Source organism: Pteronotus mesoamericanus, unplaced genomic scaffold (assembly GCF_021234165.1).
Source record: "Pteronotus mesoamericanus isolate MK-2021 breed Mesoamerican mustached bat unplaced genomic scaffold, CSHL_Meso_final contig_25, whole genome shotgun sequence".
Classification (NCBI taxonomy): domain Eukaryota; kingdom Metazoa; phylum Chordata; class Mammalia; order Chiroptera; family Mormoopidae; genus Pteronotus; species Pteronotus mesoamericanus.
Window position 1 is genome coordinate 39,410,778 of NW_026555105.1, and position 27,881 is coordinate 39,438,658.

Below are 27,881 nucleotides of genomic sequence, written 5' to 3' on the forward strand. Positions count from 1 at the left end.
GAGGAGAAAGGAGCATTTCCTAGCTCATTCTGCAATATCAGCATTACCCTGATACCAAAGACAGACAAAGATATCAAAAGAAAAGAAAACTTCAGAACAATATCCCCTATGTATTTAGATGCAAAAATCATCAAATGAATACTAGGAAACTAAACGAGCAGCATATTAAAAGGTCATATGACCAAGTGAGATTTACTCCAAGAATGTAAGAGTGGTTCAACATATGAAAATTAGTCATTAATGGAATAAAGGGGGTTACTGCTACCATCTCAACTGATGAGAAAAAGCATTTGACTAAATCAAATATGCTTTCATGGTAAAAACACTAGGAAGTGTAACAATAGAAGGGAACTGCCCCATCCTAATAAAGCGTATATGTGAAAACCCCACAGCTAACATCACAGTTACCAATGAAAGGGTGAAAGCTTCACGTCTGTGATCTGGAACAAAACATGGATGCCTGCTTTCACCACATTTGACATTGTCCTAGAAGTTCTAGCCAGAGCAATTAGGCAGGAAAAAGAAAAAAAGAGCTCCACATTGGAAAGGAACGTATTTCTTTCCTATATTCTCCAATGACATAATCTTACATACAGAAAATCCTACAGAATGCACAAAATAACATTAGAGCTAATAAATTAAGTCCACAAAATTCTGGGATAGAAGATCACACAATAATCATTTATCTACATTAGCAATGAATAATCCAAAAATGAAATGAAAAAGAATTCCATTTATAATAGCATCAAGAATAATAAAATATGTGGGCATAAATTTCACCATAGAGATGCAAGATTTGCACACTGAAAACTATAAAACATTTCTGAAAGAAACTAAAGAAGACTTAAATAAATGGAAAGACATTTGTGTTCATGGATTTTAAGATTTAATTTGTTAAGATAACAATACTACCCAAAAACAATCTATAGAGTCAATGCAAGCTTATCAAAATCCCAATGGTAATTTTTTGTAGAAGGAAAACCTAATCTTACAGTTCATGTGGAAATGCAAGGGACTCCAAGTAGCCACAACAATTTTGGATATTAAAAAAAAAAAGTCAAAGGACATACTCTGTAAAATTTCAAAACATCACAAAACAACCATAACCAAGACAGTATGGTAATTATATAAAGGTAGAGAGATCAATTTAATAAAGTTGAGAGTCCAGAGGTAAGCTCATTTACATGAAAAGATGTTAACATCATTAATCATTAGGAAAATGCAAAGCAGAACCACAATGAAATACCACGTCACACACTAGGCTGGCTCTAGTTAAAAATAGTAATAATAGCAAGTATTAGCAAGAATGAAGAAAAATTAGAACCCTCACACATTGCTGGGAATGTAAAATTGTACAGCTGCTGTGGAAAATGGGTTGATGATTCCTCAGAAACGTGTATGTGAAATTACTATATGACATAGTTATTGCACTCCTACGTATATATATCCAAAGAACTGAAAAATAAGTATCTAAATGAATACTAGTACATGAATGTTCATAGCAGCACTATTCATAATAAACAGCCCAAATGTCCATCAATAGATAAATAATACAGTCTATCCATACAATGTAATATTATTCTGCAATAAAAAGAAATGAAATACTGATACATTCTACAAAATGGATGAACATCTAAACATTATGTTAAATGAAAGACTCAGATACAAAGAATCGTGTATTTTTATGTGGCATTGTAAAGAAGGTTGGTCATAGATGAGCACTTTGAGAGGGGAGATGGTCACCCTGAGAGAGGTCACACTGTAAGATGCAAATGCACAAAAAGTTGTTTACAGTCTAGAGAAATGTTTGTCTTAAGAAAATTTAAAAGTTCTATTTTGTGACTTTACACTATTTACCCCAATGTCAAAGCAGCATTGTGTAACATGAGCCCCAAATCTTTAATAATTATTGTGGGAAAAAAATCATTGTACATTTATTGCTTTTGTTTGATACAATTCTCCTCAGAAATTAAGGAAGAAGAAAAACTCATATACATTGCAGAATATATCCTTGGGGACATGCTGGTGGCAATAAAATTATTAAGCACCTATGATATTTAGTTCTGGGCATCAGTTGCCTTTTTCTCTTTCACCATCTTTTTTGGGCTGATTAGAAGTCCTGGACCTCTATGACTGTCCTTCTGATTGATGTGTACATAATCTCTGACACTGAGTAGTGTCTCACTTAAATAGCCAGGTAATAATTTCCCTATGCCTCTATATAGTTTGAACATTATTTTTCTATCTATAAGTTCTTACTATTAATAAATTAATGATCCAGTAAAACTGTGCAAGTTACCACTTTTCTCTGTTCAAAATAAAAAGAATTATTGGCAGTTCAAATAAATATAACTAGAAGTCCATGTGGCTCTTCCTTTTGGGTAATTTTCAATTATGCTAAAACTTTGGTGTTCACAAACCATAAAGCCAAAACCTTGGTGAGCTGCTTTTTATAACAATCATATAGATAGATACCTGGGCAGGTGAAGCAAATATGGTGCAATGTTAGCCATAGAATCTAGATGTGTGCGCAAGTACCAGCTGTACCATTCTGTCAACTTGCTCTAGGTTTGAATGTTTTTAGAATAAATGTTGGCGAAATCCCTACTTTACTAGGGAGTTGCACAGCATGATTCTCAACCTCATGTAACTTTATTCTGCCTGAGCCCTATCTTTAGAGATATCAATGAAATTTGACTTCACTAAGAATGTATGTTAAGGTTTTAAAATCCTATTTCTTAGGGATTCTAACCAAGTAAAGTAAACCATCTAAAAATTTTCATGTAAAAATACTTAATCACTTCTTATTTTTAAAACAAGCACGGTTACAGGTAATTTTTATCTCAAAATTAAGAGCTTAAAGTCACAATGCTTGGTGAACATTGAAGATGTAATGATAAGTGAAGTAAACTAATCACAAAAAGACAAATACTATATGATTCCACTTGTATGAGATACCTAGAGTAGTCAAATTCATAGAGATAGAAAGTAGAATGGTGGTTGCCAGGAACTGGGAGGAAGGGGAATGGGGAGTTGGTGTTTAATGGGGGCAGAATTTCAGTTCGAGAGGATAAAAATGTTCTGGAGATGGATGTTGGTGATGGTTGCACAAAACTGTAAATGTTCTTACTGTCACTGAAATGTACACTTAAAAATGAATAAAGTGGTAGATTTTGTCATGTATATTTTGTTGCAATTGAAAATGCTAGAAACTAGGAAGGCCTGGCTGGTGTGGCTCAGTGGATTGAGCAGCAGCCTGAGAACCAAATGTCACAGGTTTGATTCTCAGTCAGGGCACATGCCTGGGTTGCTGACCAGGTCCCCAGTAGGGGGCACTCGAGAGGCATCCACATATTGATGCTTCTCTCCCTCTCTTTCTCTGCCCCCTCAAAATAAATAAATAGACTCGTTAAAAATAAAAACTAGAATAAAAATAACCATCCTTGAGGAACTGTGCACTATATTTTTCATTTTAGTGAAACTTCCCTCTTATTGTGGGGCTAAATGCAAGTAATTTCTGTATCTGGCCTCTTGCTGTGTTTTCCAGGAGGAAAATCTCCCTTCCATAGAACAGTTATCCCGTCAGATAGAAGATGAGGAAATTAACCTGAACGAGAAGCCCAGGAAATACCTCAAAAGAGTTTTCCAAGAAACCATATACAAGACGCTGGTGGAGAAGAGCATCCTTGACTACCTGCAATACAATCACTACCACCTGCCCATGTACGCGTGGCAAGGCATCATTTAGTTGTGGCCACAATCTTCACTTTATTAGTTTCCTACACATGTAGTCTCTAGAAGCTCTCTGCTTAAGTAGGATACCTCTCTGAAGCCTGGCTTAACAGCCAAGCACCACTGTCTCCTGGTTTTGTCTTTTCTTTTCCGCATTTTCTCCTGTCGTTTTCTCTTGTCCCAGTAGGTGGCGCACGGCCGTGCATCTCTATTCTGGGTCAGGGACAGGCTTTACTAATGCCAGACATGTTCCAGGGCAGAATAATTTATTTTAGCAATAAAATAAGATCAGACTGTGTAAAACTTGCTTGTTTTGTTTTTTTTTTACTTTGGGTGTGACTGTTTCATTTCCTCATTTCCTGAAATGTTGTGCCGCCAATTTGATTAGTTATTCACATGATTACCCAATAATAATCCTGGGTGATAAAAAAGAAAATTGTGTGCCCACATGGAATATTAGTAAAATTGATGATGAGAAATTAACTCAGTAATGCAACATCAGAGGGACTGACTGTGTAGGAAAGTTTAAGTCAACTTTTGTGTGAAAAAGCTGCAATCACAATCCCCGCATTTCTAGTTCATATTGCAAGTCATGACAAATGCAGTGAAAAACTAGAATATAACACATGGGCTCATGCAGGGTTGTTTTTTTTCATTTTTTTCAATTTCATGTGCGGGTTTTAGACTAGAGAACAGTGGTGGAAAATTAATCTAATTGATTTCCTTTGACCCTTAGCCCTGTGGCTTTGCATGGGGGGTGGAGGAGGGCTTGTACATGTCACTAGTAATATGGGTCAGAGACCCTCTTTCTTATAAATAAAGCAAATTAAGTGCCTACTAGAAAAATAAAGCAAATTAAGTGCCTGCTAGAAAACATCTGGATCTGGATATGGATCCAGAAAAAACACCTAAGATTCTTTTCGTTTATTTGGATCTTTTTAAATTGATAGTGTGACACTATTTGTGATTGAATTTTGACCAGCAGTGCTTAAAATTGGCTTTCATAGACACAATTCCAGTTCTTGTCCTTTTTTTTTTACATTCATGTTAATGGTTAGCAAAAGTTGGCACAATTACAAGGATAACACAGTTATTAGGAGGAAAAGTCATAGTTGACATTACAGAATTCTACATCCATTATCATCAAACTGATACTTTTCAAAAATAAAATTGTTCTAGCACACTGGACACTGATTGTTTTAATGCAGGGAAAAGTAAGCAATAAACCCCACTAATTCCTTTACACACATTTTACACAAATACATGGGTCATTTAGGGTGAGGGTCCAGCTTTGGCCATATGGTACAAACTGTAACTTGAATGGAGAACAATCGTTACTGGTTTACTCCTCAAACTGCAAACCCAGCACCCACAGAACCATATTTCAGGGCCCTGCAAGTGAGTCAGCTCAAGAAACTATTCTCCTCCCACTCCCTTCCCCTGAGAGGCCCTAGGGTCAAATTCATCAGCAAATGGAGTGACTGTCTGTGACAGGCCGAGGACCCTTAGGTGGAGATTAACAGAACCACCTCAGAGGATCAACAGTTACGATTTTTGTGACCAAGTATTACCATTAACAAGCTTCTAGTCACATTAAAGGGACACCCCAAGTGATAACGTAAATCTTAATATTGAATCATACATAAATTCAATGTTTGCTGCTTTTTAAAAATCAGTTCTGGACTTACATAAGTATCATGACATATTTGAAAATATCTAGATTATATTTTAGTCTGCAAAATGTATCAGATGAGGTTATTGCAACCATCATCTCATAGTCAGAGAGTAATTTCATGAATCTAAGCATGGATTAGCATTTATGTGAAGATGGAGATTCTGTCACTAAGGAACAACTTTTCTAAGAAGAGAAGTATCCAAGAGTGGTTGATCACAGGCCGAAATTGGCTGTTTTAAGGGCTTTGGGAGAATGAAGGTATTTTCTCCTTAATGATGATAAAGACCTGCAAAAGAAAGGGTTTCAAAGAGACCAATATTTGGGCTTTTCTCAGAGTGCACAGGTGTAGATCATGTGGAGACATTCTGCATGCATGAAGTCCCCATGTATTTCAGTATTTGCTGTTGAGCTGGGGACATCTTGGACTGTAAGCCTGATTTTTTGAATTCTATAGTTTTGAACAAAGAATACCGATGAAAAAATACCAAAGTTAATTTTCCCAAGTTTTCCCCAAATTGCATGCAACAAGCATGCCTCCCAGATGCCTCTAATGATCTCCTGGCATATGTCGGTTTGCAATAGAGTGTAGCCACCTCCTTTCCCAAAGTGGCTCCTGTTACTCCCACATATAACAGAAAAGCAAAGGAAAAATAAAAGATGAGAGAGGAAAGGGAACACTGCATAGAGAATAAAAATGCAAAACCAGCCAATCAATATTTACTCTTAGAAGGGGGAGAAGGGAGGGAAGGAGAGAGAAAGAACACACAGGCGCACAGGGTGAGTGAGAGGGGCTGAAGAGTCGCTGTGTGTGAGGAGCTGTTGATTGTTTTCTAGTTGAGAGAAGAGGTGATGATAAGGCTGGGATAAAGTGAGCCCAGGAACCGGGGCAGGAGCCAGCAGCTGTATGCTAATGCTTACAGAAACCAAGCCTCTTCTTCTCCCATTAAAGCAGGCGGCCAGGAGGCCGCACGTCACTGAACAAATAGGCTCCTCTAGACAAATAAAATAACACGTTGGCCTGAAGGGAGGAGGGAGAGTTGAGGGGTGGGGGAGTGAGAGAGGGGGAAGGAGAAGGGAAGAGTGGGATTGAGGAGAGGGGGACAGGGAGAGAGGTGTGGGTGAGAGAGGGGAGACGGATGGGGAGGGAGGGGAGGAGAGGAGAAGAGAAGACAGGAGGGATGGAGGAGACGGAAGAGACTGGGAGAATGAGGGAGAGGGACAGTCTGAGATGGAGAGAGTCAGAATGTGGGAAATACTGGGAAGGAGGAGAGAGACAAGAGGAGTGAAAGAGCTGGGAAGAGAGGAGTGGGTGATGGGGGTGGGAGGGGCAAGCAGTGAACAGGGGAAAGGGGAGAAAGAAAGGAAGAGAGACCAGGACCGAGGAAAGGAAAGACCGGGAGAGACAGAGGGGTGGAAAAGAAAAGGAGTGGGGAAAGGGGAGGGAAGGAAAGGAGAGCAGAGATGAGGGAAAAACAAGAGGAGGAGGAGGACTAGAGGAAACAAATAGGAAGCGGGGTAAGAACACATAAACCCCAAACCAAAAGCAGAAACAAGAAAAGGGAGACCCAGGCCAAGGCGAAAAGTTCACACTTCTGGTCACGAGGATGCTGGCTACCTCCGTGTCCACCCGCGGGAGGGAGAGGGGAGGGGAGGTCTGGAGTCGCAGTGGCCTTGCTGGTCAGTTTCTCATGGGTTTTGTCGGTGCCTTTTCTGAGACGGAGGCGCGCAAAAAATGGGGCAGTCACGGCACAGGTGGTAGCAGTCGCCCTTGTGCGGCCACGTTCCGCGTCATTTGAGCTGCTCAGTGCCACGGCAGCTCTTCCCGCCACGCTACTGGTTCTGACTTCCTCACATTTTCTAGCTTCGCCTTTGTCAGCTTTGCTGATACCACCCTTTCAGTCGTCCAGCCCGGGATCTTCCTGCCTCCTCCCCCTCCCTGGCCCGGACTGTCCTACCCGAGGCAAAAACAAACGGTCCTGAGGGCACTTCAAGGAGAGTTCTGTGGCACCGATGGCACACTGGGGAGGATAAAAGAGGCAGCAGCCACCCCTTTCGCCCCTCGAATAATGCGCGCGCAGCAGATTGAGGGGGGCGGGGGACACTTGACACTCGAGGGGAGGGACGTACTTGAGCGCCGCTGCTCCCGCGCCCGGCGGACAGCAAGGCCTCTCGGACTCTCCCTTGTTCGCTTTCTTTCATGCACTCTCCTTTTGTGTGGAATTATTTAAACGGGAGATCCGAGGCAGCTTTATGCTAATGTGCCGAACAAAGGCGACAGCCCGCGGGCGGAGGCGCTAAAGGTGCCCAGAAGCCCGAGTGGCCGTGCGGGGCGGCGGGAGGCGGGCGGCGGGCTGCGCGTGTCTCTCGCGTGCCCCCGGGACTGACAAAACAACTCCTCATTCCTGCAAATACAAAGCATCTCCCGGGCTCGGGTCGGCGCGCGGCGTCCTCCGGGGCTCGGGTCCCTCCGGGACTTGATGGCTTATAGTAAAGCAGTAACGCACGGTCCAGGCTAGGACATGGCTCATGCGCCAGGAGGGCCTGGGAAGGGGCTTCTGTAAATTCAGGAGAGCGGTCAGCCCCACAAGGAGGGTGCGTGGGGGTGGGAATCTGACTACTCCCTCTCGCTCCTTCCTGGCTTCTCCAAACGCGCTCTGTGCCGTGGGGGTGGAATTGTGGACACTCCTGTCCTCTCAGGGGCTCAGGGGCTGCTTGGACTCGTGGACACCTCAGGGGTCAATTCCTAGGCCGAAACCCCCAGCTTTAGCTCTCATTTCCATGCATCGAGCTTTCTAGAAACTCCGTGGAGCGAGGCTCTTGAGCTGGGAGGTCACAGTGAACTCAGATGCGCTCCCCGACGGCAGCCGGGGACACCAAAGCAGGAAAATATAGAGCTCCCGCGACCTCTTGCCCAGCAGCCGTCCAAGGATGAAGGCACAAGAGAGTCTGCAAGGACTTGAAGGGACAGAGGCCGCCGAATATTTCCAAAGCTCCGGCCACGACCCCACAGAAAAGGGAGGACTCGCCTGGGACCTGAGAAGGACACTTTGGAGACCCTTCCTAGGATCCTTACGCCTGTCGGCTTCCCCGAAGCTCCCTTGGAGGGGATGGGTTGGGTACAAATCAATGCTCTGAGTTTCCCCAGCTCAGCTCGTTTCGAAGGCTATTAGAAATGCAGTGCGCAAAGGCCCGCGCAGGGGCGCAGGGTGGTGGCACTTCGATCTAACTTGAGGCTGAAGACAAATATCTTCACTCCATGTCCGTATCTCCGCAGGCGCGCAGATTCTAAGAATGTCACGCAGAAAACAACGGAACCCACAACCAGGGGTACAAGAGTGCAAGTCCTCAGAGGCTGCTGGTGGGGTGTGCGCGCGCGCGCGCGCGCAGCACGATTCTTCCCTAGCTCTGGGTTATGAAATTAGTTTCTATTACTTGTACCTTTCAACTGACCGTTTATTTTGACAGTACCCGTCTGAGAGCAGATTTCATTTTCGCTGGCGAGACTAGAAACCACAAATAAAAAAAGAAACGGATCCACTGAATCTCAGTATCACAATAGTGTTTAAAAGATTCTCTTGGTTTAATTCAGAGTCCTATTTGAATTCGTTGCATTCAGGCAGGGGTTTTGTTTTGTTTTGCCTCCCGCCTCCGCCTTCTTTACAATTATGGATGTTGTTATTTTTAAAGGATTCGCAAGGTGACTAAGTTTCCCTGTTATCCGTTGAATAAAAGAAGTGTTACACATGCAAGACCAAATATCCCGCGGTCAGTTGGGGATCACCGATCGAGCCCCAGCCCTATTATTCCACAATCCAGATGGGATTCGAGATTAGAAAATAAAATTGGGCAAAACTGCCCCGGAATCCCTTTCCCACTTCTGTTCATCAGCAGAGTTAACCAGTGCTCAAAGAACAAGGAAATACAACATCACTTACTTTTAGATTGAAACAATTTATAAATTTTAGATAAACTCATTTTAGGACTTCTAACTTTTTTTTGCCGAATGAGCATTCATCTCACTTAGCATTTTAAAGTAAGGATGTGAGCTTTCAAAATATATCCCATTATATATATTCTTCTCTGTTCAGTCTGTGAGTTAAAAAAAATCATAAACAAAATCATCAGATATTTTTCCTTGATTAACTCTTACAACTTATTAACCCATTATAACTTACTACTCATGTGGACTCCTATTTTAAAATTCTGTTCAATTTCCATTCCAGGGTATTTTCAGAGGGAAAATCCGGAAATGATTAAGTACCTTTAGTGGAATTAAGCATAAGAAAAACTCAGCAAAATCTATCTGGGTGTACAGGGCTTTGCAGAAAAACGTCCGTTTCCTTCTCCTTCAATAAAGTGACATTTTCCTCACAACATATCACATTTTACTTATGTGGCTTTGCTACTCGTTCCCAAAGTGATGTGCGATCAGGGCCACTATACACTCTTGGGGTTCTGCCCCCGTCCCCAGAGATGCTGCCTTTTGTGCTTCCTCGGGGCTGGCCTGAGAAGAGAATGGAAGCAAAGGGCAGAGTCTGGGTCCCAACGATCCTCGCTGTTGTCTTTTCCTGGTGGCACGGGCCGAGGGGGCGGGGTGGGGGGGGGTGGGCTGCAGCCTGTCCTCTCCGAGGCAGCAGCCTGTCTTAGAGGACAGATTGCCCCCCCTACCCCCTCAGCCGACAGCACGCGTAGCTTTTGCATCCAGATTGGCCGCGACCCGCACTCAATAGCTGGAGGTTAATTTCCTTCACAAAGGTGAAGGGGGCACGGCTCCGGCGGGGGTGGGGGTGGGGGGTGCTGCGCCAAGACCCGCGGCCCTTTTATTCCTCAGAACTTTGATTGGAGCCCTTGATTTAGCATCTGATGTCAACCAGCAGACAAAATGCCCGCTCCGAATGAAAATGCATGAGGCCTCGCAAGGAGAGAAGAACCAACTCCACTGGGGCACAAGCGGCTGACCTCGGGTTTCGCGCTTTGGCCAGTTCCACCAAAATCAAGCCAGCCCTGGAACATGCGGAGGCTCCGAGAGGCCTGCACCCGGCTCCTCCAAGGATGCCAATCACCAAGCTTCCCGGAACTTAAAAAACAAAGTTCAGAAATTCAAGTTCCTTTTCGAACCCAGGCCAGTCCTCTCTCTCACCCCTTTAGCGCTGCGTCTGCTGGCAATTGAAGAAGTGCGGTGCCAACTGCTTCTCAAACTCGAGAGAAACCTTTCCAAGGCCCAGGGTCGCGCTCCCAGGTGGAGAAGACATCCCCCTCGGCTGCAGCCAGAAGGCTAGATCCTCCGCCTAAACTTGGAACCCTATTTTCGCTTGGATCCTGGGTCCCCCGGCCCACCTGTACGAGACGCGGGCTGGGACTCTCGGCAGCCCGGGCTTTGCAGCTATTTTCAATTCTTGATTATTTCCTAAACACCACGAGGAGTTCCTCCCCCGCTGCCTCCCCAGATCCCTGTCTCTCCTCAGGAGCCGCACTCAGATCTCTCCCGCTCCTGCTGCGGCCTACCACCGCCCCTACCCAATCCGCGTGCCTAACTTCCCCTCCGCTCAGGCTCGCGGATTGAACTCTCCTGACATATTTGGGACCATTCTTCTCCTTTGTTGCTATTTTGCTCGAGACCCGCGGGTAATCCCGGCGCGGGAGGGGGTGTGCATTGTCGCGCTGATAGACGGGCCCATTTGGCGACTCCGCGCCCCCCAGAGGAGAGACACAAAGCCCAGGCACGTGCACCTCCCCATAGAAAAGCAGCAGACCGTGAAGTGAGGCGGGGCCAGGCGTGTGCCTGGGCAGGGCGGGGTGGCGGGGCCGGGCGGGGCGGCGGCGGGGCGCGCGCGGGGGCCCAGCGCCCTCAGGTACATCTGCCGTACCTACCTCGGGCGACCCCCGAGTCCCGGCCCCCTTTTTGCCTCCCTGTCGTCCTCCCACCCTACCCGGGGGAGGAGCTGCGGGCGAGCTGATTGGCTACGGGGGAAGCGGGAGGCGAGAACAATGGCCCCCTCCCCCAGTTAAAAGGGAGCGGCTCCCAGGCCTGGGGACTGGGACGCGCGTGCAGAGCACAGAGCCGGGCGGAGCCGCCAAAGGCGCCACGCGAGTCCCGCAGCCGCCGCGCCCAGGCTATGGGCCGGGGGCACTGAGGCCGCCACGGCCGAGCGTAAAGGTGGGACCGAGACAGTGCCTTGCCCTCGCACTGCGCCAACATGCCCCGCGGCTTCCTGGTGAAGCGCAGCAAGAAGTCCACTCCCGTGTCCTACCGGGTCCGCGGCGGCGAGGACGGCGACCGCACGCTGCTGCTCTCGCCGGGATGCGGGGGCGCTCACTCCGAGCCCCCAGTGCCGAGCCCGGACCCGAGTCCGCTGCCGCAGCCCGCCGGGCGCGCCCATGCGGCGCTCGCCGCCGCGCTCTCTTGCGCGCCTGGCCCGCTGCCACCCCAGCCGGGCCCGCGGGCCGCGCACTTCGGCAACCCCGAGGCCGCGCACCCCGCGCCGCTCTACAGCCCCACGCGGCCAGTGAGCCGCGAGCACGAGAAGCACAAGTACTTCGAGCGCAGCTTCAACCTCGGCTCACCGGTCTCGGCCGAGTCCTTCCCTACGCCCGCTGCGCTGCTCGGAGGTGGCGGCGGTGGCGGGAACGGCGCAGGCGGCAGCGGCACCTGCAGCAGCGACCCGCTGTTCTTTGCGCCCGCTGAGCTCAAGATGGGCACGGCGTTCTCAGCGGGCACCGAGGCAGCCCGCGGCTCGGTGCCCGGCCCCCAGCTGTCCTCCGCTGCCTCCCTGCGGCCCCCGGGCAAGCGGCCCGCGCCCTCCGCCGCCCCCGAGCCTCCAGCCAAAGTGGCCAAGGCTCCCAGTGCCAAGAAGCCCAAAGCCATCCGCAAGCTGCACTTCGAGGACGAGGTTACCACATCGCCTGTGCTGGGGCTCAAGATCAAGGAGGGCCCGGTGGAGGCTCCGCGGGGCCGCGCTGGGGGTGCGGCGCGGCCGCTGGGTGAATTCATCTGCCAGCTCTGCAAGGAGGAGTACGCCGACCCGTTCGCGCTGGCGCAGCACAAGTGCTCGCGCATCGTGCGCGTGGAGTACCGCTGCCCCGAATGCGCCAAGGTCTTCAGCTGCCCAGCCAACCTAGCCTCCCACCGCCGCTGGCACAAACCGCGCCCTGCGCCCGCCGCTGCCCGTGCGTCGGAGTCCGAAACCACTTCCAGGGCTGAAGCGCGGGAGGCGACGGGCGGCGGCAGTGACCGCGACACGCCGAGCCCCGGTGGCGTGTCGGAGTCGGGCTCGGAGGACGGGCTCTACGAATGCCACCACTGCGCTAAGAAGTTCCGCCGCCAGGCCTATCTGCGCAAGCACCTGCTGGCGCACCACCAGTCGCTGCAGGCGAAGGGCCCGCCACCCGCGGCCCCGCCGGAGGACCTACTGGCCTTGTACCCGGGGCCCGAGGAGAAGGCACCGCAGGAGGCGACCGGAGACGGCGAGGCAGCCGGCGTGCTGGGCCTGAGTGCCTCCGCCGAGTGCCACCTGTGTCCTGTGTGCGGGGAGACGTTCCCCAGCAAGGGTGCCCAGGAGCGCCACCTGCGCCTGCTGCACTCCGCCCAGATGTTCCCCTGCAAGTACTGCCCGGCCACCTTCTACAGCTCGCCTGGCCTCACGCGGCACATCAACAAGTGCCACCCGTCGGAGAACAGACAAGTAATCCTCCTGCAGGTGCCTGTTCGTCCGGCCTGCTAGAGCGCGCCCTCCATCCCGGCCCTCCATCCTGGCCCTCCGAACTGTGCCTTTGCTTGGAGACCCACGAAGAGAGTGCGCACTGCGTGTCCCGAACCCGCGTCGCGCCGGGGGCTCTCACCCCGGGCTAAAGTGTTGTCTCCACTTCTCTTGGTGTGGCGTGACGGTAACCCCAATTCTCTCGTTGTGACTCCCTTTGGAGCTCCCCCTTTTGCGTCGTGTCCCTTTCCCCCTTGATGCAACAGGAGCCAGTCTCTTCTGTACAAGGGAGAAATGCTGTACTCGTTTGTCTCGTGGTTGGAAACCTCCCCTTGGAGGGGAGAGCTGTTTTTCTTAACTAGTATTCGCTGTGTTCATGATCTAGAAATGCAGTTTGCTCTCGCCTACCCAATCTTTGCTCTCTATATATGTAGCGTACGGGTTGTTTTGGGTGAATCTTGAGGAAGAAATGCCTTTATATTTCACAGGCTGTAAATTGAACTTCCCACATGATTAGCTTTATTATGGCTTGTGAACTGCTGGAGTCTGGCTTTACCTTTTTGTATGTGAACAAATCAAATTGCTTAAAAAAAGAGTTTTCTTTAGTATAGCCACAAATGCCTTGAACCGTTTGTTGTCTGTTTGGGATTGTTTTTGGGGGGAGGGAAGGGAATTTTCAGATGTTGTAGAAACTGCCTCAATATTTCACGTAAGACTTTTTGGTTTGATTGCCTTTGTTGAGTGAGGTAGGGCTATATGAGTTCGCTCTAAATGTATATGTTGATTTATGAGTAATTGTTATTTATTCTTTATTTATTTATATTAATTATGAAGATTAAGATATTATTTGATTGCAGATCTTTTTTTTCTTGGTGTGTGTTTCCCCCCTGCCAGTCTTGACATTTCACTGTGCATTTTACAAGAGAGCCTTTTTCTAAAGGGATCTGCTAAAAGTTTTAACTTTTATACCTATCTGAGCAAATTACAGACAACCTACCATTTTATTCTGCTTGGAGGGCCGCTGAGGTCCTTGAACAACCGACAGCTCTTACTTTTAAATGCAATCTCTTTTCTACATACATTATTTTCTTAATTGTTAGCTATTTATAGAAAGCTTCAATAGAACTGTTTCAACTGTATAACTATTTACTATTAAAATAAAATATTTTCAAAGTCAAAGTAGGGTGGACTTATTTCTGCATCATGTGGTTTCAACAAGGATTTAAAATGGAGTTTCAGACGATTTCTTAAAAATCTATTTTTTATTAAGGAGGAAAAAACCCACCACCATCATGAGGATCATGGATTTTTAGGGCCGAGTCTAAACTGCTGGATTCTGCCCTCTGGCAGTTCAAGGGTGCAATCCCAAACCCCTTAACTAGAGCTGAAAGCTTATTAGGGGTCTTTAAAAATGTACTGGAAGATGAAGTTAGGATGGAAGGTTTGAGAATCTTTTTCAGAGAAATTTAGGTTAAGTACCTGCAAGAATCTATCCTTTTAACCAAAGGGGATATAGGAATACCATGCTAATTTAGCAGATCCTCCATTTCCTGACAGCTTGGGGCTCAGTGTAACAGTAATTCTTCAAATAAATCAAATGGTTAAATTTTGACCCTTGAGTACTAACTAAAAGAAAGTAGAATGATTTTATAGCCAGATTTTGAAAGTAAGGGAAACAGACCAATTCACATTTGGATGCAGTGGAAGTTAGACAACTGGGTTTGGGGTAAGGACTAAGAAATGATTTTCCAGTCAGGTGAGTAATCCATTTTGGGGGGAAAAGTAGAGCACCATCTGTTTGGGATATTAAATTTAATAACAGGTCATTATAATGTTTTCCATTTTGTGTCACTCAGCAATCTGAAGAACAAGTCTGTCGCTCACCAGTTAACATTTTGAGTTGTTTACTTCTGTCTTTGAAATACTGATTAGCGAGCTGTGCTAAACATCACAATTGTGCTTTCCCCTTCCTTTGGTGGTATATCTTTGCTGCTTTTCCTGTGACCCACTAAATCTTCTACGGTTTGCAAAGAGATTTTAGAAATTTGCACAGGGGTTGCATTTCCGAAGGGTGTAGCTGGAATGATGGTGGAAAGGACAGCACATGAGAAACTTGGAAGGATGATATGACTGAAGATATTTTTTTTCAGATTGTGAACGTAAAGCTTTGTGTAAGAGAGGGTTTAGTAAAAGGCTCAGCTCTCAGGAATATTGAATATTCCACCTTTTGTGAGGAATAGATTTCAGAATAACAATGAAGGTTAAGTTGCCTCAGGAACAAACTACATGTTGTCCTTTTAATCGCTGATGACTACATGTTTTACCAGTTTGGAAAACATAGGAAGACAAAAGCTCAGTGCCCGCATGATATAAAAGCATGGGACAAATGGGGACAAAGAAGTATTTATGACATCTTGAAAACTTCAAAAGAAAGAAAAACTTCAATTTGTGGGTTGATGGATGCTCCCTGTGAGCAAGAATAACACTGAAGTTTTAAAAAATGTTCACTCTGAATTACATTATACATTAAAAGAGGTCTTTACTTCTTACCCTTACATTATACATTATACTAAGGGTTAGTGTCTGTTTTATGCCATTAAATTTTTTCCTTAAAAACCTGATGGTTGGTTACACACAATGAGTGGAGTCCTGTCTGCAGGTATTGCATCTTGTCATCTGTGTTCAGCTGACAGTTTTTCTTACCCATAATGGTAAATAAAGTTTGGTTCACAAATGTGCTCTTTCAAATTTATTTTGATTGACCAAATATATTTTTTCTAAAATAGAGACCAATATTTCATTTATGTGAGCTATTAAGTGAAATTGTATAGCAAATAGAATATACTGACATTTGCTAACCAGTGTAGAATAAATTGAAAAACTTGGTCAGTTATTTCAAAGTAATGCAATATGAATTAGCAGAATATTCCAGCAGAAGGAAATCAGTTTCATTCATATGCTCTCTCTTTTTCTCTTTCTCTCCCCCTTCTCTCTCTCTCTCTCATTGCTCCCTGGATAATAAAGTCACAAGGGTTCCTATCATAGACTGACCAAGTGGAAGTGCACTTACCTTATTTATAAATATGCAAAGGATGCTGAGGACATCCTGTGTGTCAGGTTGCTCCAAGCTTGGATGACCATCATTGGAAGCCAGCCAAGACTCCACACCCACCCATGGTGAGGGACTGGTGCTGGGAGGGGTGAAGTATCAGGAAAAGTAAGGAGATCAAGAAGAAGGAGCTAAAATAGAGAAAAAGGAAAGGAAAGGATTTTATTTTTGCCAGTGGTCTCTACACTTTCCTACTTCCGTACAAATGAGGTGGAATAAGTAAAAGGCTGTTCAGCACTCCCTATTTCTAAAGGAAGCCAGCAGCTGAAACAGCAACCAGACATGCCAGTTTGCCCTTTCTTCAAAATTGACTATGTCTTCTCGAGGCACATTTCCCTGGAGGCTTGGAGAAGTTGGGGATCCTATGGCTTTCACAGCAAGAACGTTATAACCCTGGTCAGCTTCTCACAGGGCTAGGCTGTGGAGGCAGCATTACTTCTGCAGCACCATCCACCTGGAGCTCCCGCCCTCAGATGATCACAGGGTCCATTGCTAGGGTCATACCCACATCTGCTCCAGTAGAACTTGTGATCACAAAACAAAGGTCAGAGGCTCAATGGCTGTCCATGAGGCTCCCATTGTAGAGCAGAGCAGAGTCCTGGAGGATGTTGAGTTCTTGCCACTGAGTGACACGTATGGATATGTTGGGGAGACCAGGTGCACAAGGTTGAGCTGGCCAATGCCAGTCACCAGGCGAATGTCACCCAAAGCGTCTGTGCCCAAATGCTGTGGCCAAGGGTGCTTCGTTTCTCATTTGCCTCCATTAGCTCTGCTGCAGGATCCCACAGAGCAGCCCTCACCTCTGCCAGATCCAGGTCCATCCCATGGACTCAATTCTACAGGCATCCACAAAGTCTTCAAACAAAACAAAGCAGAATGTGTCAACAATCCTAGAGAATAGATAACATCATATTTAACATCTTTACCCCCCTGATGTCTTGCAAAAGAGGAAGAGTCTAGCGGCTTGGGCAAGCCCTTGGTTCTGTTGAGTCCCTCAGTACCTACAGGCCAGTGTGTCCTCACCTGTCAACTGGAGAGAATGGGGTTCTGTGAGACACAGTGAGACATCTGGGGTTTCCAAAGACTGTGAGATGAAAGGCAGCAAGCTTCCCAAAGGGAGCGGGCAGTTTCAAAACAGCAGGAGGAAACTCACTATCTTGGGAGTACTATTCTGTGACATTTAGGATTAGTTATAAATCCACTAGCCTGTGGCAGGCAAGCTTTGATCAAACTTGCTATCTTTTTGCAGAACGGACATTTTGGTCTTGCAGAGAAATTTTCTCGCAAATACTACCTAGTGTACGGAGACCGTTATGTGTCATATATACATATAGTATATGTCAGCTTGTTACAGGACCAGATTAAGTTACAGCCTTTTTATGCCAAGACTAGAGAAACCTGTAATGTTTGGTAGTTAAAGGTACAAGCTGTGGGGTTTAGAGAAGATCAAAGGGGGAAATTGACTTATAGAGCGAGACCCATGAGATGGGAAAACACACCTGTGTTAGAGAATCCACAGAATAACAACATGCAAGGATCTTGAATCCATTTGATTGCCAAAATGCTACCAAAGCATGGAGCACAGTGTGGTGGTCTAAAGATATTTAGGATTCTATCTTAAATTGTGGAAACATCTGGTTAATGTTTAGCAAAATAACCTGAAAATAATAGCTAAAAATTCCACTCAGCTGAGAGAGATGCATCTGCAAGTTATATCTCATCTTATATATACCAGATCTGTCTGGAAAAAAATCAGCCATTTTTACAAGAAAGGTTTGCATGACATTAATGTAATGTGGTAGCCAAGGAGAGTGAACTGGAATGAGCGTGCGTGAACCAGGACGTCTTCACTATACTAGACAATGAGGGCAGTAGAGGCTTTGAATTAGCATGTGCACTGTGTGGCTGTTGCATTCAAAATGACTGAGCAAGTAAAACAAAGAATCTGCATCAAATTTTGTGTTAAGCTTGAACGTTCTTCCACAGACACTATTCACATGGTTCAGAAGGCTTTTGGGGGCAAAGCAATGAGTGCAACACAAATAAAAGTATGGTGTATGAACTTCAAAGGTGGTCGAGAACCTATTAAAAGTGATCCATATTCTGGAAGGCCTGGAGCAAGCAGAACACCTGAGAAAGTTGAACACGTATGGACTGCAATCAACAAAGATCAGTGACTGACAGTGCAAGAGATAGAAGCTGATTTGGGGAGTCCAGAACCTACTGTGTCTGAGATTTTGACACAGGATCTTGTCATGAAATGTGTCATGGTGAAATTTTATCTGTGGTTTCTGCTATCAGAGCAAAAGGAACATCATGCTGCAGTTGCTAATGACTTGATTCAAACTGTTACCAATGAACCAGATTTCCCCAAGAAGGTCATATCTGGAGATGAATCATGGGTCTATGGCTATGATCTGGAAATGAAGGCCCAGTCGTCCCAATGGAAGTTGCCTGGTTCCCGACACCTGAAGAAGGCGTGCCAAAATCTCAACAAGATCAAGACCAAGACCACATTAACTGTGTTTTTTGATTGGGAAGGAGTGTTGTCCATCATGACTACACCCCTCCAGGCCAAGAAATTAATAAGGGGTAGTAGTACCTCAATGTCCTTCATTGGTTGAAAGATGCAATATGACAAAAACGGCTGCAGCTATGGGCAACTGGTGATTGACAGTTTTGTCACAACGCACCCACTTATGCATCATGTCTTGGGCAGAGTTTTTTTTGGCAAAACATGAAATCACCCAGGTGACTCAGCCCCCCTGCAGCCCAGATTTGTCACCCTGCGATTTCTGGCTTTTTCCAAAACTAAAATCATCTTTGAAATGGAGGAGATTTCAGACTGTCAATGAGATTCAGGAAAATATGATGGGGCAGCTGATGACAATTCTAACAAAGGATTTTACAGTGTTTTGAACAGTGGAAGAGACACTGGGAGAACTGTGTAAGGTCCCAAGGTGCCTACTTCGAAGGGGACTGAGACATCATTGTTCAATGTACAATGAAATGTTTCTTGTATCTTCTTCAATAAATGTCTCTATTTTTCATATTATGTGGCTGCATACTTTTTGGAGAGAACACAGCATATATTGAAGAAACTTATTTCTTTATTACCAGCCTGCAGCATTCAAAGACCCATTTTCATAGGGAAAGTCTGGTATGCTCATTAGTCCTGGGTTGTAATACAGCAATTTTCTCTGATAGGCAGCAACATAGAGCAACGTTCAGAAGTGAGACCTAGACATGGGGCCTGCGAGAATGATCCCACCCAGTGATCCTGGGGGAAATAAACTATTCCCAAACACCCAGGGCAGAATGACCATCCTGCGGCTTCCTCCCATTCTAATTTGTCTACCATGTCTCCTCAGTGAGGTTAGGTATGTCGAGTCCATAGGAAGATGTGATGAGAGAAGACAGCACCTTCCTGCCCAATGATTTCCATGCATGGGTAATCTTTTTTCACCAGGAGAACTAGAGAATTCCTGCCCCTTCTGAGGTGGCTAAAGAAACAAATTATTTCCCACCGATTCATCGCCTCCTTGTCTTGTGTAAACAACCATTTAGAGGTTTTGGTGTCATCAAGGCAATTTTGCAGCCAAGAGGATTTTTCTGAACACAAATGAGTCCGGTTGCTTTGCACATTCCTTATGAGGAACTGCAGGGGGAAATCACTACAGGCCAGATTGGGTCTCGAAAATGACAGAGCCCACTGAGAGTTGTCACATCAAGGAGCCTGTGATGGATCTTCATGGTGAAGGGAATTGATTCCTCATGGCTGGAGAAATAACTTGGCTTACAAATACGCCATTCACAAATATTTTATGGTAATTATTAAGACTTGATATGCTTCTCAGAATCATATCGTATTTGAGCATGTGATCTGAAGTCAATTAACATATTTTCACTAACCCATACACACAAACTTTAGTCTTTCAAACCTCAACCATCATCATTTGTCCACCACGTAATTTCATTGTGGACTTGTTCTGTTGCCTCTGTAAGCAGAACATGCATCCTTTGTCTGGCAGTAAATATGGTGAGCAGACGGAAAGCGGGGTAAACATGTTTGTGTTTGTCTTGTTAGAAAATTTCTATACTGTGTGGTCTTCCTGGTGGCATTTCCACACAAAGCATCCATACTGAAGTTTTTTTCATTAGCTCATCACATAAGCCCACACTACTGGGATGAACTATTCTTAGAACATTAATTACATAAAAAATGAAACCTATAGAATGTTTACTGCCAGTGGAGCACAAAGACATGATTATTGAGAGCCAGCATTTCAAGCACATCATTTTCATGCTGTGCAATGACACTAACATCTGGAAGAAGCTTGTCCACATTATTGGCATTCATAGTTCACCAGTACTGTTGTCCCTTCATCAGAACCCACGTATTCACTCTTCCTTCCACTTGGTTTGAGCCGGTAGACTAAGCATATCCCAGAGGGGAACAAGAATGGTGGAAACATCACCTTAATTCATTATTTGCCTCTTTGACTCATCAAAAAGGCCCTTTTATTTGAACACAACATCTGCTTCATTTCTGATGCAGTGTCCCTTCTCAAACACCACAGCCAGGTGACAGTCACGCCTGACAGTGACAGGATGGACAGAGTGAGCCAAGAGGCCTTTGTTTGTAGAATCTGATAGGAAGCAGAGGAGGTGTCAGTGCATGGAAGAGTTTCAGAGAAAGTTCTTTCTAGAGAAGAAAAAAAGATAGGCTAAAATTTCCTCTGAGCACAAAGAATGAAAAAGGATGGGGAACTTAGGTTGAAACACACGTTTACAATATTGTGAATTAGAAGTTTGCAACACCAATTGATTACAGTTCTTTTCTGCTGCTATCTGTTCTACTGTATTATATAAAATGAGCCTTTACCATTTTAGAGTACAGTTACAAAGAGGTTATTTTTAGGAGATGGGCAGAAACAGACAGGAATAGTGTACACAAAAATGATTGAATTGAGAATTGTCTTGGACAAAGGAGATGAACAAAATCCCAGTCTCTGGAACCCAAATCTGAACAGAATCATGTTGGATCTCATCAAATATTTCACACCACAAAGAAACATACTTTTTATCACTCATCTCTTTAATAAAAGACTTCTATTGCTTCTTTTGAACAGTATTATTACTCTTGATATCTTCTCAAGGGTTTTCACATGACTATCTTGTTAAATCACTAAACAGTTATAGTTTAAAATCATTTCAGTGAACTATTAATATAATTAATATTTCAGATTTGTATCAGAAAAATTTTTAATTTATTAATCTTAGCAAAAATCATGATTTCCCCTCTTTGTTTATATTTCCAAAATTTTGTAATTCAAATTAAAGAGAAGTGAGAAAAAGTAAGCACATATTATAGCTTCTTTCACTTCTTTGTTGCAGCAACTGCAATCTTACACAATCTAAGGTTATGCTGAGATTCCAGAATTATTGCCTCCATTGCAGTATTTCACCATCTCTATCATCATACAGGAAAAGCTAAACCAGGGGTAGGTGAACTAAGCCCAACACCAAATCCAGCAATAAGCCTGTTTTGTAAAGTTTTATTAGAACATAGCCATGCCCATTCACTTACTGCCTATGGCTATTTTGTTATTGTTGTTTGTTGTTGTTCAAGTACAGTTGTCTCCATTTTCCCCACCATCACTTTCCCCCACCCCACCCACCCCCACTTCCCATCCTCAATCCTACCCGCTTTTGGCTTTGTCCATGGGCCCTTAATACATATTCCTTGATGACCCTTCTGCTTCTTTTCCCTGTTATCCCTCTCCCCTATCTCCTCTGGTTACTACTGTCAGTTTGCCCTATATTTTAATGTTTCTGGTTATATTTTGCTTGCTTGTTTGTTTTGTTGATTAGGTTCCACTTATAGGTGAGATAACATGGTATTTGTTTTTCACCGCCTGGCTTATTTCCCTTAGCATGATGCTCTCCAGCTCCATCCATGCTGTTGCAAAGAGTAGGAGTTTCTTCTCTCTGCAACATAGTATCTCATTGTGTAAATGTACCATAGTTTTTTGATCCATTCATTTACTGATGGGCATTTAGGTTGCTTCCAACAGTTGGCTATTGTAAATTGTGCTGCTATGAACATTGGGGTGCATATGTTCTTTTGAATTGGTGTTTCGGGATTCTTAGGGTATAATCCCAGCAGTAGAATTGTGGGGTAAAAAGGCAGTTCCATTTTTATCTTTTTGAGGAAATTCCATACTGTTTTCTACAGTGGATGCACCAGTCTACATTCCCACCAACAGTGTACTAGGGTTCCCTTTTCTCTACTCATCAAAACCAGGGGATCCTCAGCAGAACTTGTTTGTTGACTTGTTTATGATGGCCATCCTGATCAGTGTGAAGTGGTATCTCATTGTGGTTTTGGTTTCTATGGCTGTTTTCATATCATAATGGCCAAGTTTGGTCACCACTATAGAGACTATATGCCCATGGGACCAAAAATATTTACATTTGACCCTTTATTTAAAAGTTTACAGACTTTGGTGCTAGAAAATAAAATTGTGCAGTAATGTTTTATAGATTGCATACATTCCTGCCCTTAGTTAGACGGAAACTTGGTCTTTATGAAAACTACTTTGTTCAACTGTGTGTTGAATGCCACAAACTCAATGACTTAGCATATACAGTCTTAAAAATTGCAAAATTGAGAACCACTGTTTTTATAGGTGTCAGCATCTCAGGCACCACTTTTAAAACCCTACTTCTATAAATGAGAAAGTTAACTAAGCAGGAAGAAGCCTTCAAGATAGACTTGTTAATGGTGTTCATGCTAGTCATTTCAACTGTAGCAGCTGTTAGGCAGTACATGCAAGTTCTAACCTGTTAAGTCATCCACAGAAACCTAATGGAAGAGGGAGGTTGCCTCCTGGTTGGAAGGTTGTTTCCTCACTTTATCAAATGAAATGGCAACTCTTGAGTTGGAATAATAAGAAATTGCCATTTTTATAGGCAAAAAATAAAAAGTATAATATCAACAATCTTGTATAGTTCAACATAACATTTGAGGGATTTTTGGTGTTTATTGGCCTACAATTTAAATCAAAGACAGAAGATAACTTTAATTCAGCATTGCTAACTTTTAAAATAATATTAATTGGAAAGCAGCAAGTACCTTCCAATTGCTGACCTCATTTAATTGTGCAAACATTTGAGCATTTGGGACATTTAGATCAATGTTGAACAGTGAGAAGTCAGCTCTGATTGGAAGTTCCCAACCTCTACTTTAAACCTTTTCTAAAGCAGGTTTTTGATCTAGTCTCACAAGTGTATTAACTATGGAAACAACAGTGGAGAATGTGTTGTATTTCCTTAGTATGCATTTTTTAGCTCTTGTTACTGAAAGTGTGGCCAGGGGTCTGCAGCACTGGTGTCACCTGGGAGTTGGTAGATATAAGAATTGCAGGCCTCACTCCAGATCCACCAAGTTAGAATCTGCCTTTCCTCAAGATCCTTAAGTATCTGTGTGCACATTGATGTTTAGTGTGTGCTGAGTGAGAGTTCGAGGTCTTCTTCACATGGAGAGTACTCCCAGATGTTGCCACCAATAGTGAGTTTGGTGTGGAAAGGGTTGATGGCTTCAAATCCTAACCACAGACCACTAATTCCTACTGATGATGGGCTCGTAGCAGTACTAACAGCTAAAATCCGCTGAGTATCACTTTACCTGGTCTAAGGCCTTACCTTAAGATGAATTGCTCATTGATTTCTCACGATTATTCATGATGTTATACTGATTACCCCCATATAATGGATGGCAAAATGGAAGGCCCTATGAGGTGACAGGACCAGTAAGTGGGGAAATCTAATTGAGAGCAAGAAGGACACTAGTTTATTGAGATAGATCTCGAAGGGGGCAAATGGGCCGGTGTGGGAGAATTCAAACGGAGAGTGAAATACCAGAGCTTGAATTCCATCTTCTTGTCAGGGGCCACTAAAGCTTGGAGTGTGGCATGACCATGTAAGGACATACACAGTCCTCATCCCAGGTCATGGGAACAACTGGTTTGTGTTTTGACAATTTGACTCCAAAGTAATAGCCTGAAATTTCTATGAGAGTGTGAGAGAAAGGAGCCAAGTATGTCACTATTTCAAGTTATCACCTATCTGGTACGTTGAAGAAACTTCTTTCTACACGACTCAACCTGCAAGCACAAGTACTCATGAAAAATAGGTTAATTTAGCACTCCATAATTATAACTAGGGCTTATACTGGCATGTTTGTATACCACATTCATGTATTCTGAACCACTTTTGCTTTGCTTTAACATGCTGGAGATGCAAACCACAAGAGGGAGGAACGTATGAATTCATTGTGAAGGCAGCACCACCCTGAGGATATCACTTAAAACTAGCATGCCCATTCCACCTTCTGTCACTTCTCTATCTTCCACTTTGGTTCTAAAAGCACTTGGTTGTGAAAAACACTCACTATTCTACACCTGCAAGCAAGTTAATGGACCATCCCAGAACCATGGCAACTGGCAAAGTGAGAGAAGGAAAGATCCCTGAGCACAGATTATTAAGCACTTCCTGCTCAGTCTCAACCAAGGGCAGGCTGAGGATTACCAACGCTGAGGACAAGATAGGCCGAGCTCAAAGGTTTCAATAAAAAATTTAATTTTATACCTCAAAGAGGTGCCAATGCTGTAGTTTCCAAGTAACATATTTTTATAATACCTGTAATAGTAGGCCACTCCCTTTATCTTCCCACTGTAGTGGCAATTCACAAGCTTGAAGAGGTCTTTTTTCTTCTCCAGCGTACTGTGTCTGTTAGGTGCCAGGGGTTTGGAGCACCAATGGGCTGCTTTCATCATTTTAACTCCACCATTTAAGAGCTGTGTAACCTTGAGTTAGTTACTTAACCTCTTTGTCTCTGTTTTCTCATTGATAAAATGATGAAAGAGTAGTATCTATCTGTAGTAGACATTTATTATGCTTTCTGCCTACCCTGTACCTTTTGGACACTCATCCTGTTCTGGAGTAATTTTCAACCCAAGGGAGTCCTGCCTCCCCAAGGTAGAATCCAGAAAGAGGCTTTTCTAGCTTTCCTTATACCTGGGCTCTGGAGTTCAGAGAATAAAAATGGTCAATGTGCTAAGTCAGGGCACCCTCACAGCTCATTTTAGAGGTACCCAACCTCTAATCAGAGGCACCCACAAGATGGGGATACAGAAAAGAGACCAGAAGGAGGTGGTGCTAGGTACAGTCAGCTCTGGCAAGGGGAGTGAGGGGCTTGGAGAGGCTTTTGTCTCTCAGAGGTGGCCGTGGCAAAAGCCCAGCACCGTGGCGTGAGCTGCAGTGGGACTTTTCTGGGGGTGATTTCGGTGTTGTTCCTGGCTCTTTTAACCCCAAAACCTGATTTGTGTGGCCCTCCTGGACAGTCTACAAGGAAGCCAAGAGCCTTTAATAAATTATTTATCAACTTCATCTGGATAAACTGCTTTTGGCTGTCTGCAACTATATACTTAGCTCTGTTGTTGAGATTGGATTATTCAGGTCAAATGCTGAAGAGAACTCACTCATTAATGTTGTTATTTTGAGTTCTTAGATGTCAATCAGATCTGTCCACTGGTTGTAAGAGAATACTGATTTTAAATTTTATATAATGTTAATGTCACCTGGTGCAGATTTTAAAATATCTCTGCAAACTCTTTGAGACATCTTCCATCAAGAGGTAGAATGTATGTCCCTCCTTTGAAATTGAGCAAATCTTTGTGACTGTTCCTTGAATAAAATGCAGTGTAAGTGACACTGCGTGACTTCTGAGACTAGGTTAGAAAGTCTGGGTCTTCTGCCTGGGTCTTCCTTGGGGATCTCAGTCTTCATGCTGTGGGGAAGCCCATGCTACACACAGAGACCACATGTCTGCTGACGGCTGGAGATGAGACCTTAGTCAACAGCCAGAGTGGACCCCAGACACACAGAACAGGTGAGCTTCTGAGATGATGCCGGCCCCTCCACTGTGTCAGACCACTTTTGTGGGAAAGCGTAGGGGAAAGCAGTCCAGCTGGGCCCGCTCTACCCCAGAACTGTGAGAGACAGTACTACAATCATTTATGTTGTTTAAAGTTGCTACATTTTGGGGTGACCACTTATATTGCAATAGATAACTAGAATATACTGTATATTTTTAGAGTGTTATCTGGTTTTCAAAGTGCTTGAATGCTAAATTTTCTCTTTGATTTTCATATCAACTCTGTATACAAAGTATTAGAATGTACTAATCTGGTGCTGAGAAAAATGCCTGTGAACATTGAGTGTCTTATTCCACATCACAAAGCTCTCTGAAACACAGAGAGATCAGAATCCTATCCCTGGCCTCCTGGTACAGCACTCCCCCTGTGAGGTGATGTGTGCAAGGTTCAGAGGAACAGGGTTTATAACCATCTTACCCATCATATCATTTACAACAGTATTGAAATACACTCTGATATGGAAGTGCTTTCTGTTCATTGTCTTCATCTCACCTTCAAAACAACCACTAGGTCAATGTTTCAGTTACTATGACTGTATAATAACAAATCACCCCAAACTAGTGGCTTATAACAACAGTAGTCATTTATTATAGTATTTCATTCTTTCTGTGGGTCAAGAATTCAGAAGCAGCCTGGCTGAGTGATTTTGGCTTGGGGGTCCTTTGTGATGCTGCAATTAAATGTCAGCTGGGGCTGCAGTCAAGTGAAGGTTTGATTGGTGTTGGAGGATTCACTTCCAGGATAGCTCTCCCATGGCTGTTGGCCGCCACAGTTGCTTGAGTGTCCTCACCACATGGTGCCTGATGTTCTCCAGAGCAAGTGATCCAACAGCCCATGGAGAAGCCGCAATGCCTTTATGACCTAATCTTGGAAGACACATACCATCCCATTTTGTGTCTTCTTGGTTCTACAGGTCATCTCTGAATTAGTGCAGGATAAACAAAATAAGGGTGTCAATACAGAAGGTGATGATCACTGTGGCCATGTTTGAGACTGGCCACCACAATCAGTATTAGTATTATTACCTCAATTCACAAAAGTAAGAATGATTGGGACTCAAGGGCTCAAGGCCACATGGGCATGTGTTGCTGGTATTTGAAGCCATTACTGATTCCCAGGCCCATGCTCCTCGCGATCTACAATAAAAGATGAACTTATTTTGATGCAGAAATTTCAAAATCAGGAAGTTCTTTTAATAGAAGGAAACATATGGGGTGGACACACATGAATGGGAGGCCTCACTTTCTTCAGTCTATAAATGCCTCATTTATCATGTCTGAAATTTTGTCTTTTACCGGGTGCCCCCTTTCAAAAAATGTTTTCTTAAGCTGCCATGTAATTTAATGAGTTCCATTACACAAACATGGGAAGATATGGATCCTAGCTTTGATTTTATTTTAAATAGACTTCCAAGGCTGACTTTATAGAATGTTGAAGTGAACAAATAGTCCATTAGGGCTAAAATTACATAAACTGTCTAAGTAATTTCAATTTTGAGGATTACCTTAAATAAAAGCAACAGAATGTCAGGCTAAGGTGTAATGGTGTTTATTGCAGGTGCTTTTGTTATAACATAAATTGGAAATCACAGATGGGACGAGAAAAGGAAGGTACATCTTTACTAAGGGATAATATACAACTATTAAAAAGATTAGAGGGGAGGGGTG

At 44.3% G+C, this 27,881-nt stretch overlaps 2 protein-coding genes across 2 annotated transcripts in view; both read left to right on the top strand.

Annotated features, from left to right (window-relative positions):
• The window catches only part of CFAP61 (cilia and flagella associated protein 61), a 428,437-nt gene extending 424,426 nt beyond the window's left edge, over positions 1–4,011 (top strand). The window contains exon 26 of the mRNA XM_054574135.1: positions 3,548–4,011. Coding sequence (XP_054430110.1) covers positions 3,548–3,748 — 201 coding nt within the window. The 3' untranslated portion in view covers positions 3,749–4,011. The remainder of the gene's footprint in view (positions 1–3,547) is intronic.
• A 7,593-nt stretch (positions 4,012–11,604) lies between these two features.
• Positions 11,605–13,128, top strand: INSM1 (INSM transcriptional repressor 1). Its single transcript, XM_054573525.1, has one exon. It carries the CDS (start codon positions 11,605–11,607, stop codon positions 13,126–13,128), a length of 1,524 nt encoding a protein of 507 aa, XP_054429500.1.
• The last annotated feature ends 14,753 nt before the right edge of the window (positions 13,129–27,881 follow it).